Below are 13,191 nucleotides of genomic sequence, written 5' to 3' on the forward strand. Positions count from 1 at the left end.
TACCCTGAGAAACCCTGGCTGTGCCAAGGAAGTCTGGTTGTGCCTGGAAAGACTGGCAGTACCCTGAGAGCCCTGGCTGTCTCCAGGAAGACTGGGGCTGTGCCCAGAGAGACTGGCGGTGCCCTGAGAAACCCTGGCTATGCCCAGGTAGGTGGATATAGAGGGACACCTGCTCGGACATTACTTGAACTGGACTGAAACCTTTACTCGTGGGCTGGGTTCCTTACGCAGCACCCCTCACGGAAGATGCTTTTCATGTAGATTGGAGGCAAGACCCTGGAGGGGTGGAGTTTGGGGATAGAGCCAGGAGAGCAGTTTCCAGGCTCTTGGCCTCATGTGGAAAGGTGCTGGCTTGGTTATTAGATGGCCATCAGCTGTAATGAGATTGCCATCAGCTGTTACCAGTTAGCCATTGGCCACTAATATAACTGCCATGGCTATGCTAGGGGTTGGTTGGTTGGCAGAGAAGAGGATGGCGGCTAGCAAGATTGGTTGGAGGAGAAGCAGACGGTGGGTTGTGGATCATGTGGATCCTGCTTCCTGTATCTCCAACCCAGCTGCCAGCAAGAATGTAGTGGTATGACTCCCCTATCTATGGCTCCATGGGTGTTCCTTTTTGGCCTCACCATATCCTGCATTCTTCTGTGGGGAGTCAGGAGCTGGAACCCTGCATGACAATAGCCTTAGGCTTATTGATCACAATCTTAGTGGTCTACCAGGCTAATCCCATCATTGTTCCTGGGTTGCTAACTCCACCATGGAATCACGTGGCCACAGGGAAGGCTCCATGCAGACTCCTGGAACCCTCACATAGCCTCTGGAGGAACACTCAGATTTTCCCTTAGAAACCTTAAGCTGGTCTGAGAATGTTAAGGCAGTTTTTGGAGGTGTTAACCTGATGCCTTCTCAGACCACTGGTGCTCTAGTGATAGACCACTGGTGCTCTAGGTGAATAAGTGATAATAAACACTTATTCTATGACCCAACTGCTGTGTCGGTCTATTGGCTGAGTAGGGCAGGCAGCATGAGCTCCAGACTTGTTTGGCCTTCAGTTTCAACATCAGGACCTGATGCAATTGTCAACTGACCCCTACCCTAACCCCCACCAATCAGTAGCGCCTGTGACCCCAGCTCCCTAAGCTACCCTGACTAATGAGTTTTTCCCCATATAACCCATCCCCTAGAGGTCTTTGAGCCCTACCTCACCTGTGTCCCTGGACTTGGCACCATTTCATTATATGAACCTTCACTTTCTTTACCGCAAACCCCCGTTTGTGTCTCATTTAGTTTTGATGCGTGAAGGCAAAATGAACCCCCTTTAGTTCGATAACACAGGTGCTTCCTGGAGATAACATAGCCCTCCTTCAGAGACACCAGCATGCAGTTACTAAAGCCCTCAGACTGGAGGCGTTAAGACATACAGACCCAGGAGAAAACATTGGTTTCAAAAATGGGCCACAATTCGAAGTTTGTGGTGGGGTTTGGGGTTGGGCTGATAGGAGGCAGTGCTTTGCAGTCATACTGTGTCAGGGAAGAAAAGCTTCCCTCTACCCTTCTAGGTTATCCTGGCTGAACTAATAATCAAAGTGACATGAGACAGATTGTCAGGAGAAAAACAAATTAACATTTAATAACATATATATTTCCTCTATACAGGAGAGAGACCCAGGAACTCTAAGTAACTCACCAAAATGGAGGAAGCCACCTTAAATACCACCTAACGACAAAAGATGAGTCAGCTGCAGGAGGAGACCAGGAAAAGCACAGTAAACCAGGGGCAGGTTGTTATGCAGATTTAAGTCCCTCCCTTTAGTCTTGATTGTGAAGGCAGGCCAGGTTCAGTGAGGGAAACACCCTTACAGATGGACATTTCCCTTAGAAATGTAAATATCCTTTACAAAGGGCAACTACTAGGTTTTCAGAACTTCTCCTTTGCCTGCTGTTTCTTAAAATTAACCAGCCTAAAATACTCAATATTCTAAAGATGCGTATTTTGGGGTATCAAACTCTGCTCCTCTTCAGCTGCTGCTCCTAAGGTCCTCTCTGCTATCAGGGAACAATGCAGTGCAACTGGAGGAGGCCAGGCTACTCCCAGAGGAAGGAGACCAGTGAGGTGTTAGTTTACTCAGTACCAGGAAGGTCAGGAGTTAAAGTTGGGCAAACATAACACCCTGTTTCTGGACTATTTCACTTGGCTGCACAGTTAGGTTGATCCAAGTGGGACAGGTTAGTTAGCAGATCGTTAGGTAGATAAGAACGTCCCTGGTGGAATAAACAAAGGCAGACATCTCCTGAAACTCCAGGACAAAGATCTGAGAATGCACCTTGAGGCTAATAAATTATCTCATAAATCCCTTTTGGTGGGACAAAGGAGCAGATCTGATAGACAGGGATGGGTTCGTTAATCCTTTTAGGGTGGGTAAACAGGACAAATTCCATTAGAAGGAGCCAGCCCCCGTCCCCAAGCAGGCAAGGGAAGGTATACAAGTAAGAACTTTTGCCTCACTGGGAAACCAGTTTGGGACCACCTCTCATTCTGAGAGCCACAACTCTTTACTCTTTCCTTTTAATAAACTATCCTCTTTTACAACTCCTCACCTCTCCTTGGTGCATGCTTCCATTCTTCGGTTTCACGAGACATGATCCCAGCACAAAGAAAATATTCTACATCACAAGAACCTAGTTGTCTTCTCATAAGCCTGGGCCCACCTAGCCAATAGGGGCTGGAGAGGAAAGCTGCCCTCACTTAACTGGAGGTTACTCTGCAAGACCTCTGGCCACTTACATGCTTCCGGTCATTCACTGGGGGGAGGTGGTGGGTGCCTTCTCTAATAGGCAAGCTGTGTTTACATTAGAAAATGGTTTCTTCAGCTATGCCAGCTATGCAGTAACACAGCTTGGTAAACTATGTGGGTCTACAAATATGTGTGTGTTATTAAAGATGAATGGTGAGCCAAAATAGTGTAACTGCACATGAACTTAATTTTTTTAGCATCCATTCTGCTTTAATCCATGCTAGCTCTGTTTAGCCTACTAGAACTATGACTCACTTGTATTCTTTCCTCAGATCCTCCTACCTGTGCTTATACTGTATGTCCACTCCTAATCAGTAAGCCTGAGAACACTAGGCTCTGGTCAGCATCAAACTCACTGAAGAATAAAGCTTCAGGTCTGTCAACCATGACTAGGATATAATAACTAAACCTTAAACAGTGAGTAAGGTTTTAATAAAACAAAGCTAACACCTTGGGCTCAGTTACATTTCAGCTTTGGATTCATGAGAGCAGAACATTTCCACGGACAGCATCCCCTGGAAACCGGATGGAACAATGCTATGACCGACACCAGGACCTGAAGCCCTGGTCAATTGCTCCCTGCCTTAGCCCCGACCAATCAGTAAAGCCCCCAACCCCAGCTACCGTAGCAACCCTGATTAATGATTTTTCCCTTCTATAACCTAGCTGCTAGAGGCCATCCGGGAGCTCTTTTTTTGAGAGCACTAGCTTACCTGTATCTCTGGACTTAGTGCCAACTTCTTAAATAAATCTTTACTTTCTTTGCTGCAAACTCTTGCTCATGTTCTCTTTAGGCTTGGATATGCACAGGCAAGCAGACTCCTTTGAGTCTGTGGTAACAATAGTGTGAATGAAAAAGGGGCTCTATAACAAATCTGGACACTGGACAAGTTCAGTGACCGCAGGTAACCTCTTAGGTTGATCTTGTCTAACTGGGCAGGTCATGGTGGATAGTCAGGCCCCAGTCCTATAAGAGGTTTATCTTTGCCTTAAGTAAGCCCTGTTCATTGTTCTTGTGCATCTAACTTAACACACCTTTGGAATGCCAGAGTAATTCTCTTTTTCACACCCCTCAGAGGTGTAACCTCCAGAGCACATAATCTTGGAACACCTAACAGTTAATGTTAAGATCCGGAATTGTCCCCCTCAGACAGACAGAGAACCCGCACAATAATGCAAGTCACACAGCGAGGTTTATTACCAGCCGGCTGGGGTCCCCGTCTCTGCCCGACGCAGCGGGTTTTTAACAAGGACCCCAAACACTTAAAGCCAAGGGGTTATATAGCATTTTCAAGGCCTTCCATAGCTTCTGAGAGTACAAGATAAACTTACAGGACTTACATAGTTTCAAAGAGTATAAGATTTACTGCAGGACAAGGAGACCAGGAGTATAAGATAAGCTACAGGACTTCTAGTCGCCATGCTGCAACTGCCCACATCCTGGAATTTTATAATTATGTTGTTTCAGGCTAGGGGCTGTTAACCCTGACCTGAAGATAGCAGTTCTCATGCTAACAGTCTCTTACATGCTAACAGTCTCTTACATTTCCCCCCTGTGTGTTGTTCATAATGAGGAATCTTGCTCATGTACGGGCCAGCCGTAGAGGTCCTCACGGGTGGGCACTGTCTCATACTGTTGTCTTAGGACCATGAGCTGGACAGTATTAACACGATCTTTTACAAAATTAATAAGCTTGTTTAATATGCAAGGGCCCAAGGTTAGAATAAGCACAAGCAAGATAATTGGGCCCACTAAGGTAGATACTAAGGTGGTGAGCCAAGGGGATCTGTTAAACCAAGCCTCAAACCAGTTCTCCTGAGCTTCCCTTTCCCGTTTTCTCTTAGCTAACCCTTCTCTCACCTTTGCCATGGATTCTTTTACCACACCAGTATGGTCAGCATAAAAACAACATTCCTCCCCCAGCGCGGCACACAGTCCCCCTTGTTGGAGGAACAACAAATCAAGTCCTCTTCTATTCTGGAGTACTACCTCGGATAGAGAGGTGAGCGACTTCTCTAAATGACTAATCGAGGTTTCCAACCTTTCTATGTCCTCATCTATGGCCGCCCTTAGGGAGGTCATTCCTGATTGTTGAGTAGCCAGGGAAGCTATGCCGGTCCCAGCTCCGGCTATTCCCAAACTGAACAGGGTGGCAATGGTTAGTGCGGTGATGGGCTCTCTTTTACTTCTCATACTTGTGTCACTATCCCAATGCGAATACATACTCTCCTCAGGGTGATAGAGGATGCGGGGCAGCACTGTTACTAGGACACAGAATTCATTGGCGGCATTAAAGACCGAGGTAGATAAGCACGGGGTGAGGCCAGTCTTTGAACATATCCACCATCCATCAGTTCTGGGGATTAACCACTTAGTGTCACTTTTCCAACTAGGGGAGCTGTCTATGGAGGCACATAAACTTTGTTTAGCCTGGGGCACCTTCCCTAGACAGGTCCCATTGCCGCTCACTAGTTGCATGGTTAAGCCAATTTTACGATTTCCCCATGAACACTGAGAAGGGTTCTTACCGTTAGAGGCGTTGTAAGTGGCATTAAGTCCTATTGCCTCATAGAACGGGGGCTTTATATCATAGCACAGCCAACAGGAGGTTGTGAGGTTAGGACTGGTGGCATTAAGGGTCTCGTATACAGTGCGCACCAGTTTCCGCAATGAGTCTTTGGTTGGCTGCGTAGCAGGCGTCAAAGGAGTTACAGAGGTCTTTGGCTGGGTTCCCGCAGTCCCTCCTGCGGTGTTTTTATCCCTTGATATACCTGGGTTCTTGGTAGGGACGAGAGGGGCCAGCACCTTATTTGGACCCACCTGAGTGCTGATCATTTCCACCGATAGTCGAATAGTTAGGAGACCGCCGGGGTGGGGACCTATCCATGCCCAACGACCTATATCTAATTGGAACCCCCAAGTTAATCCTGATAACCAACCACGCTCTCTTCGCGCCACGTCTTGGTTAAACTGGACACGTACCTGGGGCACCCGGTTGTGGGGGTCCCTAAAGGAGAATTTAACTAGATCCCTGTTCCCAACGTCCCACTGTCGGGGCCCGTCATAGGAGGTGACACAACTCCAACTACCACAATAGTAGCGGTCTGGGCCGCCACAGGTTTTCCAATTGTTTCTTAGGTTCCCTGGGCAGGCCCAAAACCCTTGTGCACTATGTCCTTGAGAGGTGTCAATTACAGCCCGCTTGGACCTGACTGAGTAGTCATACTGCCGTCCACGTTTAGTGCCGAAAATGTCACGCAGGTCGAAAAACAAGTCTGGCCACCACGTATTGATGGGGGCAGTATGTGTGGTGCTATTAAGGGTTGTTTGGGTCTGTCCATCTGTTAGGGTCCATGTTAGCTTATGGGGTTGGTGTGGGTTGATCCCCGCGTGGCTCTTCTCCCAGATGTTGAGCAGAGTTAGGGCTAGCAGCCATTCCATCGTTAGCTGAGGCAGGGGGCTTGACGCTTCCCCGAGGTCGGGAGAGCTGCAGCTTCAGAGGGTTATCAGGGTGTCGCCGTACGATCCACTCCTTAGCTTGCGTCTTCTCCAGCTGGCTGGCTCGGCGCACGTGAGAGTGATGGACCCAAGGCCCAATGCCGTCAACCTTTAAGGCAGTGGGGGTAACCAGAATAACCACATAAGGACCTTTCCATCTCTCCTCCAGTGTCCGGGACCTGTGTCTCCTTACCCATACCCAATCCCCTGGAACGATGCCATGTTCCGGGTTCGGGGCGTCCTTAATTTCATACAGGGAACTCACTAGGGGCCATATCTCATGTTGGACCCCTTGTAGGGCCTTTAAACTGGCCAGATAACTTGGGGCCACATTGGGGTCATGATCTGGTAGAGTACGAACAATAATGGGGGGTGGTGCCCCATACAGAATTTCGAAAGGTGTCAAACCATGTACATATGGTGAGTTCCGGACCCGGAAGATGGCATAGGGTAAGAGGGTCACCCAGTCCCCGCCAGTCTCGATGGCTAGTTTGGACAAGGTCTCCTTTAGAGTCCGATTCATTCTCTCTACCTGCCCTGAGCTCTGGGGATTATATTCACAATGTAACTTCCAATTGATCCCTATCGCTCGGGCTAGTCCTTGTAGGACGTTACTGATGAAAGCTGGGCCGTTATCGGAGCCTAAAACCTCAGGAACCCCATATCTGGGAATAATTTCTTCTAGTAATGCCTTAGCAACCACTTGGGCAGTCTCCCGTTTCGTGGGGAAGGCTTCCACCCAGCCCGAAAATGTGTCAACCATTACTAGCAAGTACTTATACCCATACCTCCCAGGCTTTACCTCAGTAAAGTCCACTTCCCAACTCCGTCCCGGCGCTCTTCCCCGTACCCTCGTACCTGTATGTTGGGGTCCTTTCCTACTGGGTCTCATAGCCTGGCACCCAATGCACTGATCTACAATCTCTTGAATCTGAGCCGCTTGTCGGGGAAACCGGAGGCGGGCGGACTCGAGAATTGTCAGCAACTTCTTTTTTCCTAAGTGGGTGGCTTGATGCAGGTTGGAGAGAAGAAACAGTCCTAGCTGTGCCGGCAGTATCAATCTTCCTTCTGTATCCCGATGCCACCCCTGCTGATCAGATTCCGGGCAGTGGTGGTTCTGGATCCATCGCAGGTCTTCTGGAGTGTAGTCAGGTCGCGGGGGCAGGCGAGGGAGCTCAGGTGTGGGCAGGGTGAGTGCTAAAGCTGATGAAGCTACTGCCACTGCCTTGGCGGCTTCATCCGCTCGCCGGTTTCCTTCAGCTTCCGGGGTCTGGGCAGACTGGTGCCCAGGGATGTGGACAACTGCGACTGCCCGGGGCATTTGCACAGCCAACAGCAGTCTTCGTACCTCAGGAAGATTGCGCAGAGTCTTTCCTTCCGCTGTAACAAAGCCTCTTTCCCGGTAGATAGCGCCATGCACATGGACAGTGCCAAAGGCGTAGCGGCTATCGGTGTAGACAGTCACTCGTCTCCCTTCGGCCCGTTCCAGCGCCTCCGCCAGCGCGATCAGTTCGGCCTTCTGTGCTGATGTCCCCGGGGAAAGCGAGGCACTCCAAATGATGTTTCCCCCTTGGTCTACCACCGCTGCGCCTGCCCTCCGCACACCATCTATAACGAAGCTGCTTCCATCAGTGTACCATACCAACTCACTGTTGGGTAGTGCGGTGTCCTGGAGGTCGGGGCGCACCTGGGTGACTTCTGCCATGATCTCTTGGCAGTCATGCAGGGGAGCTCTCAGATCCGGGGTCGGCAGCAGGGTGGCTGGATTCAGAGCGGTGGGTTCAGCGAAGATGATCCGGGGTGCATCTAGCAAGAGTCCTTGGTAATGTGTTAGTCGGGCATTAGTCATCCACCTACCAGGGGGATATTTCAGGACCCCCTCGATCGCATGGGGGGTTACTACCTTCAGATGTTGCCCAAAAGTGAGTTTATCAGCATCCTTCACCATTAGGGCTACTGCCGCAATGATCCTTAAGCACGGGGGCCATCCTGCTGCAACTGGATCTAGCTTCTTGGATAAATAGGCAACCGGGCGTTTCCAGGGCCCCAGACGCTGCATTAGCACCCCTTTCGCTATTCCCCTCCTCTCATCAACAAAGAGAGTGAAGGGCTTCAGGGGGTCTGGCAATGCCAGAGCCGGGGCTCTTAGGAGAGCGACCTTGAGTTCATCGTAGGCCTTCTGTTGGTCTGACCCCCAGGCCCAAGGGACCTTATCCTTGGTTGCCTCATACAGAGGTTTTGCTATTTCAGCATACCCCAAAATCCACAGCCGGCAGTAGCCTGTCGTCCCTAAAAACTCACGGACCTCTCGTGCTGAGGTCGGGACTGGAAGTCTAAGAATAGTCTCTTTCATGGCCTCTGTCAGCCATCTGGCTCCTTCTTTTAGTTTATACCCCAGGTAGGTGACTGTTTGCCTGCATATTTGAGCCTTCTTTGCACTGGCCCGATAGCCCAACTGCCCCAGCTCCTGGAGGAGGTCTCCAGTGGCCTGTCGGCATTCAGCTTCGGAGGGGGCCGCCAGAAGCAAGTCATCTACGTACTGCAGGAGCGTAACTGAATTATGGCTCTGGCGAAACGAGTCCAAATCCTGATTTAGGGCTTCATTAAACAGAGTTGGAGAGTTTTTGAAGCCTTGCGGTAGTCTAGTCCAGGTCAGCTGCCCGGGGGTTCCCGTATTGCCATCATTCCATTCGAAGGCAAAAATGTGTTGGCTGCTGGGTGCCAGGGCTATGCTAAAAAACGCATCCTTTAGGTCTAAGGTAGTATACCAGACATGTGAAGGGGGCAAGTGACTTAGTAAGGTATAAGGGTTGGGGACCGTGGGATGGATGTCTTCAACCCTCTTATTTACTTCCCTCAAGTCCTGGACTGGCCTATAATCTTTTCCCCCCGGTTTCTTAACGGGGAGAAGTGGGGTGTTCCAGGCAGAATGGCAAGGTTTCAGTATTCCAGCTTCCAGTAAACGGTTAATGTGCGGGGCAATCCCTTTCCGCGCCTCTGCAGACATGGGGTACTGGCGGATCCGGATAGGCTGGGCTGAGGCTTTAAGTTCCACCACTACTGGTGCTCGGCGGGCCGCCCGGCCCACACCCGCTATTTCCGCCCACGCCTGAGGGTATGTTTTAAGCCAATAATCCATATCACGGGGCCATTCTGTAGAGGGAGGGTTGTAGGGGTTGTCCTGCAGGGCGAACAGGCGATGTTCATCCACAAGAGACAGGGTCAAAATGTGGAGGGGCTGTCCTTGGCCATCCAATAGCTTAATGCCATCCGGCTCAAAATGGATCTGAGCCCTGATCTTAGTCAGGAGATCGCGCCCCAGTAAGGGGGCAGGGCATTCAGGGATAACTAGGAAGGAGTGGGTCACTTGGTGGCGGCCTAAGTCTACTTGGCGCCTACTAGTCCACCGATAAGCCTTGGACCCAGTTGCCCCTTGCACCAAACTGGTTTTCTGAGATAAGGGCTCTGTGGGCTTATTCAAAACTGAGTACTGGGCTCCTGTGTCTACCAGGAATCCTACTGGCTTCCCCTCCACATACGCAGTTACCCAAGACTCGGGGAGGGGATCCGAGTCCCGTCTCCCCTAGTCACTCTCCATCCCCGCCAGCAGGACCCGTGCGTCTTGCCCTGTTTGGCCCTGGCGCTTGGGGCACTCCCTCTTCCAATGTCCATACTCTTTGCAGTTTGCACACTGTCCCCTATCCAGTCGGGGCCGCGGTCTCCACGGTCGGGCTGGTCCGGCCGGACTCGGTCCCACCCTGACTGTGCTTTGCACGCCTGCCAACAAGATCTTGGCCATCTCCCTCTGCTGCCTCCTGTTCTCCCTACTCTGATGCTCTCTGTCTTCCTTCCTGATTCGTTCCTGTAATTCCTGATTTTCTTTTCTAATTCTATCCTCCCTTTCTTCGGGAGTCTCTCGAGTGTTGAAGACTCTCTCCGCTACTTTCATTAAATCCCGGATAGACATTTCTCCCAGTCCCTCCTGTTTGTACAATTTCTTCCTAATATCTGGGGCAGCCTGGTTTACAAAGGACATAATTACAGCCGACTGGTTTTCCTCTGCCAGGGGGTCCAACGGGGTGTACTGTCTGTAAGCATCATAGAGGCGTTCTAAAAACACGGCCGGGCTTTCATTATCCCCTTGCATTATAGCTTTTACCTTGGCCAAATTGGTGGGGCGGCGTGCCGCCGCTCGGAGACCTGCCATAAGAGTCTGGCGGTAGACTCAGAGACGCTCCCTACCTTCTGCGTTCCCAAAGTCCCAATCCGGTCTATTCAGGGGAAAGCGCTCGTCTATCAGGTTCGGCAAGGTCGTCGGTCTTCCGTTGTCGCCGGGGACATTTTTTCTGGCCTCGGTGAGGATTCGCTCGCGCTCCTCGGTGGTGAATAAGGTCTTAAGAAGCTGCTGGCAATCATCCCAAGTGGGACTGTGTGTGTGCATGACAGACTCGAACAGGTCAGTTAGGCCTTTCGGGTCCTCAGAAAAAGGAGGGTTTTGAGCCTTCCAGTTGTACAGATCACTGCTAGAAAAAGGCCAGTACTGGTATGCTCGCTCCCCATCTGGACCAGTTCCTCCTAGTGCTCGCACAGGGAGAATCGGCGCCCCAGCGGAGGTGGAGGAGGACGGTTCCTCCTCTGGGGTCTCTTCCCGGCGTCTGCGAGGCCTCAATCCCCTCGCCGGCCCTTGAGCTGGGGCAGGGGAACCCGGGGGAGGGGGAGCCATCGGGGAGGCGGTAGAGTGAGGCAGCTCGGAAGGAGCGGCCGCCTCAGGCGGGAGCGGCGCCATCGGGCTGGGCGCGCGCCGCGGCTGGAGCGGCGCCACCGGCGCGTAAGGAGGGGGGGTCTCTTCCAGATCTAGGTCTATCAGGGAGGGGTATATGTCTGACCCCTCCTGAAGGATGGGTCCCTGGGTCGGCTTCTCCGGGGGTTTCGGGCCGGCCGTGGGCACTGCCGACTGGCGGGAGGGTCCCGAAACGGTCAGGACTTTAAGGGGGAGGGGGGGATCTTCTGGCTTGTCGGGGATAAAGGGCTTAAGCCAGGAGGGAGGACTCTCTACTAAGGCTTGCCACATCAAAATATAGGGATATTGGTCCGGATGGCGCCGATTAATAATATCTCGGACCTTCTTAATAATGTCTAGGGAAAAAGTTCCCTGGGGGGGCCAGCCCACATTAAAAGTAGGCCATTCTGCAGAGCAGAATGTATCAAACTTACCTTTCTTCACTTCCACACCATGATTACGAGCCTTGGCGCGGATTTCAGGAAAGTGGTTCAGGAGCAGGGTCTTAGGTGTTACCTGAACCTGTCCCATAATTGTCACAAAGAGAAACCAAGAAAAGGCAAAAGAAAGGACAAAAGACACAGTGCCAGCAAATACACAACTTCGCACAGGACTCTTCAACACCCACCGGCCGGTCAACCACACCACATCCACAGGCGCCGTTTCAATCACACCAGTCTCACCACGCTCAAGATCCTTACCTAGGGCCCGTCCAAACGGCGTCCACTGTGGACGTCGCTGGGCCACCTTCTCGTCGGGGACGTCTCCCACGACTTCAAGTAACGAAGCCTCCAGGGTCGTAACCTGCACTTTCCTTCCCGTGAGAATTCTCAACTGGGACCGGGCAGAGACCTGTTTCAGTCTCTCCGGTCGAGGACCTGTTTCAGTCCTCCCCTGTTTGGGACCGGGCAGAGACCTGTTTCAGTCTCTCCGGTCGAGGACCTGTTTCAGTCCTCCCCTGTTTGGGACCGGGCAGAGACCTGTTTCAGTCTCTCCGGTCGAGGACCTGTTTCAGTCCTCCCCTATTGGAGGTGGCCAAACCTCCTTCCGCGGTTCCCTATGTAAACCTCGGTATCGGGAGTTGTCTGTTCCCCTGAGGGGGGGCGTCCCGGGCGAGCCCCCAAATGTTAAGATCCGGAATTGTCCCCCTCAGACAGACAGAGAACCCGCACAATAATGCAAGTCACACAGCGAGGTTTATTACCAGCCGGCTGGGGTCCCCGTCTCTGCCCGACGCAGCGGGTTTTTAACAAGGACCCCAAACACTTAAAGCCAAGGGGTTATATAGCATTTTCAAGGCCTTCCATAGCTTCTGAGAGTACAAGATAAACTTACAGGACTTACATAGTTTCAAAGAGTATAAGATTTACTGCAGGACAAGGAGACCAGGAGTATAAGATAAGCTACAGGACTTCTAGTCGCCATGCTGCAACTGCCCACATCCTGGAATTTTATAATTATGTTGTTTCAGGCTAGGGGCTGTTAACCCTGACCTGAAGATAGCAGTTCTCATGCTAACAGTCTCTTACATGCTAACAGTCTCTTACATTAACAAGGGAGCACACAATCTTGTTAACTATCCTGTACATTGCTTTCACCCACCTTCATGTAATCTTCCTTATGTTCCCTCCTTAATTTCAAATGCATAAAAGAAACTGCAAAACTGTTATTCTCTGGAACATTTGAGATCTCGTTTCCCTGAATGTCATTAGTTTGGCTCAAATAAACTCTTATAAAAATTCTTTACAGGATTGAACATTCTTACATTGACGATAGTATAATATAATGGAAGTTAAAATTCTTTAACTTAAAAGCCCCAGACTGACATTTCAAGCTAAGGAAATTGCTTTTTCCTAATAGAATGTTATTTATTGGAGGTGTGGGGGGTGGCGTTTCATGCCTATGAATATGAGGCTCCAGTGACAAGATTGTCTGTTTCTTTAAGTGGGTAGAGCAGTAAGACTCTTGGTCCATGGAGATAATTTTAGTATTTTGTTTCTTATTATTTGGTACTTAGTATTTTTGTATTCTTAATTTAAATTTCTTAAAAAGTTTCCTGACCAGATGAAATAGGAGAAAAATGAAAACGGTGTATTAAAAATTGGTCAAAGTTTTCT

General features: G+C 50.5%; 1 protein-coding gene across 1 annotated transcript in view; it reads right to left on the reverse strand.

The window, feature by feature from the left end:
* Window positions 1–11,605, reverse strand: part of LOC117032036 (uncharacterized) — a 63,727-nt gene extending 52,122 nt beyond the window's left edge. Inside the window, 2 exon segments of the mRNA XM_033123154.1 lie at window positions 6,368–10,831; window positions 11,309–11,605. Coding sequence (XP_032979045.1) covers window positions 6,368–10,831; window positions 11,309–11,605 — 4,761 coding nt within the window.
* Window positions 11,606–13,191: the final 1,586 nt, after the last annotated feature.

The sequence above is a fragment of the Rhinolophus ferrumequinum genome, chromosome 12 (genome assembly GCF_004115265.2).
Source record: "Rhinolophus ferrumequinum isolate MPI-CBG mRhiFer1 chromosome 12, mRhiFer1_v1.p, whole genome shotgun sequence".
NCBI lineage: Eukaryota > Metazoa > Chordata > Mammalia > Chiroptera > Rhinolophidae > Rhinolophus > Rhinolophus ferrumequinum.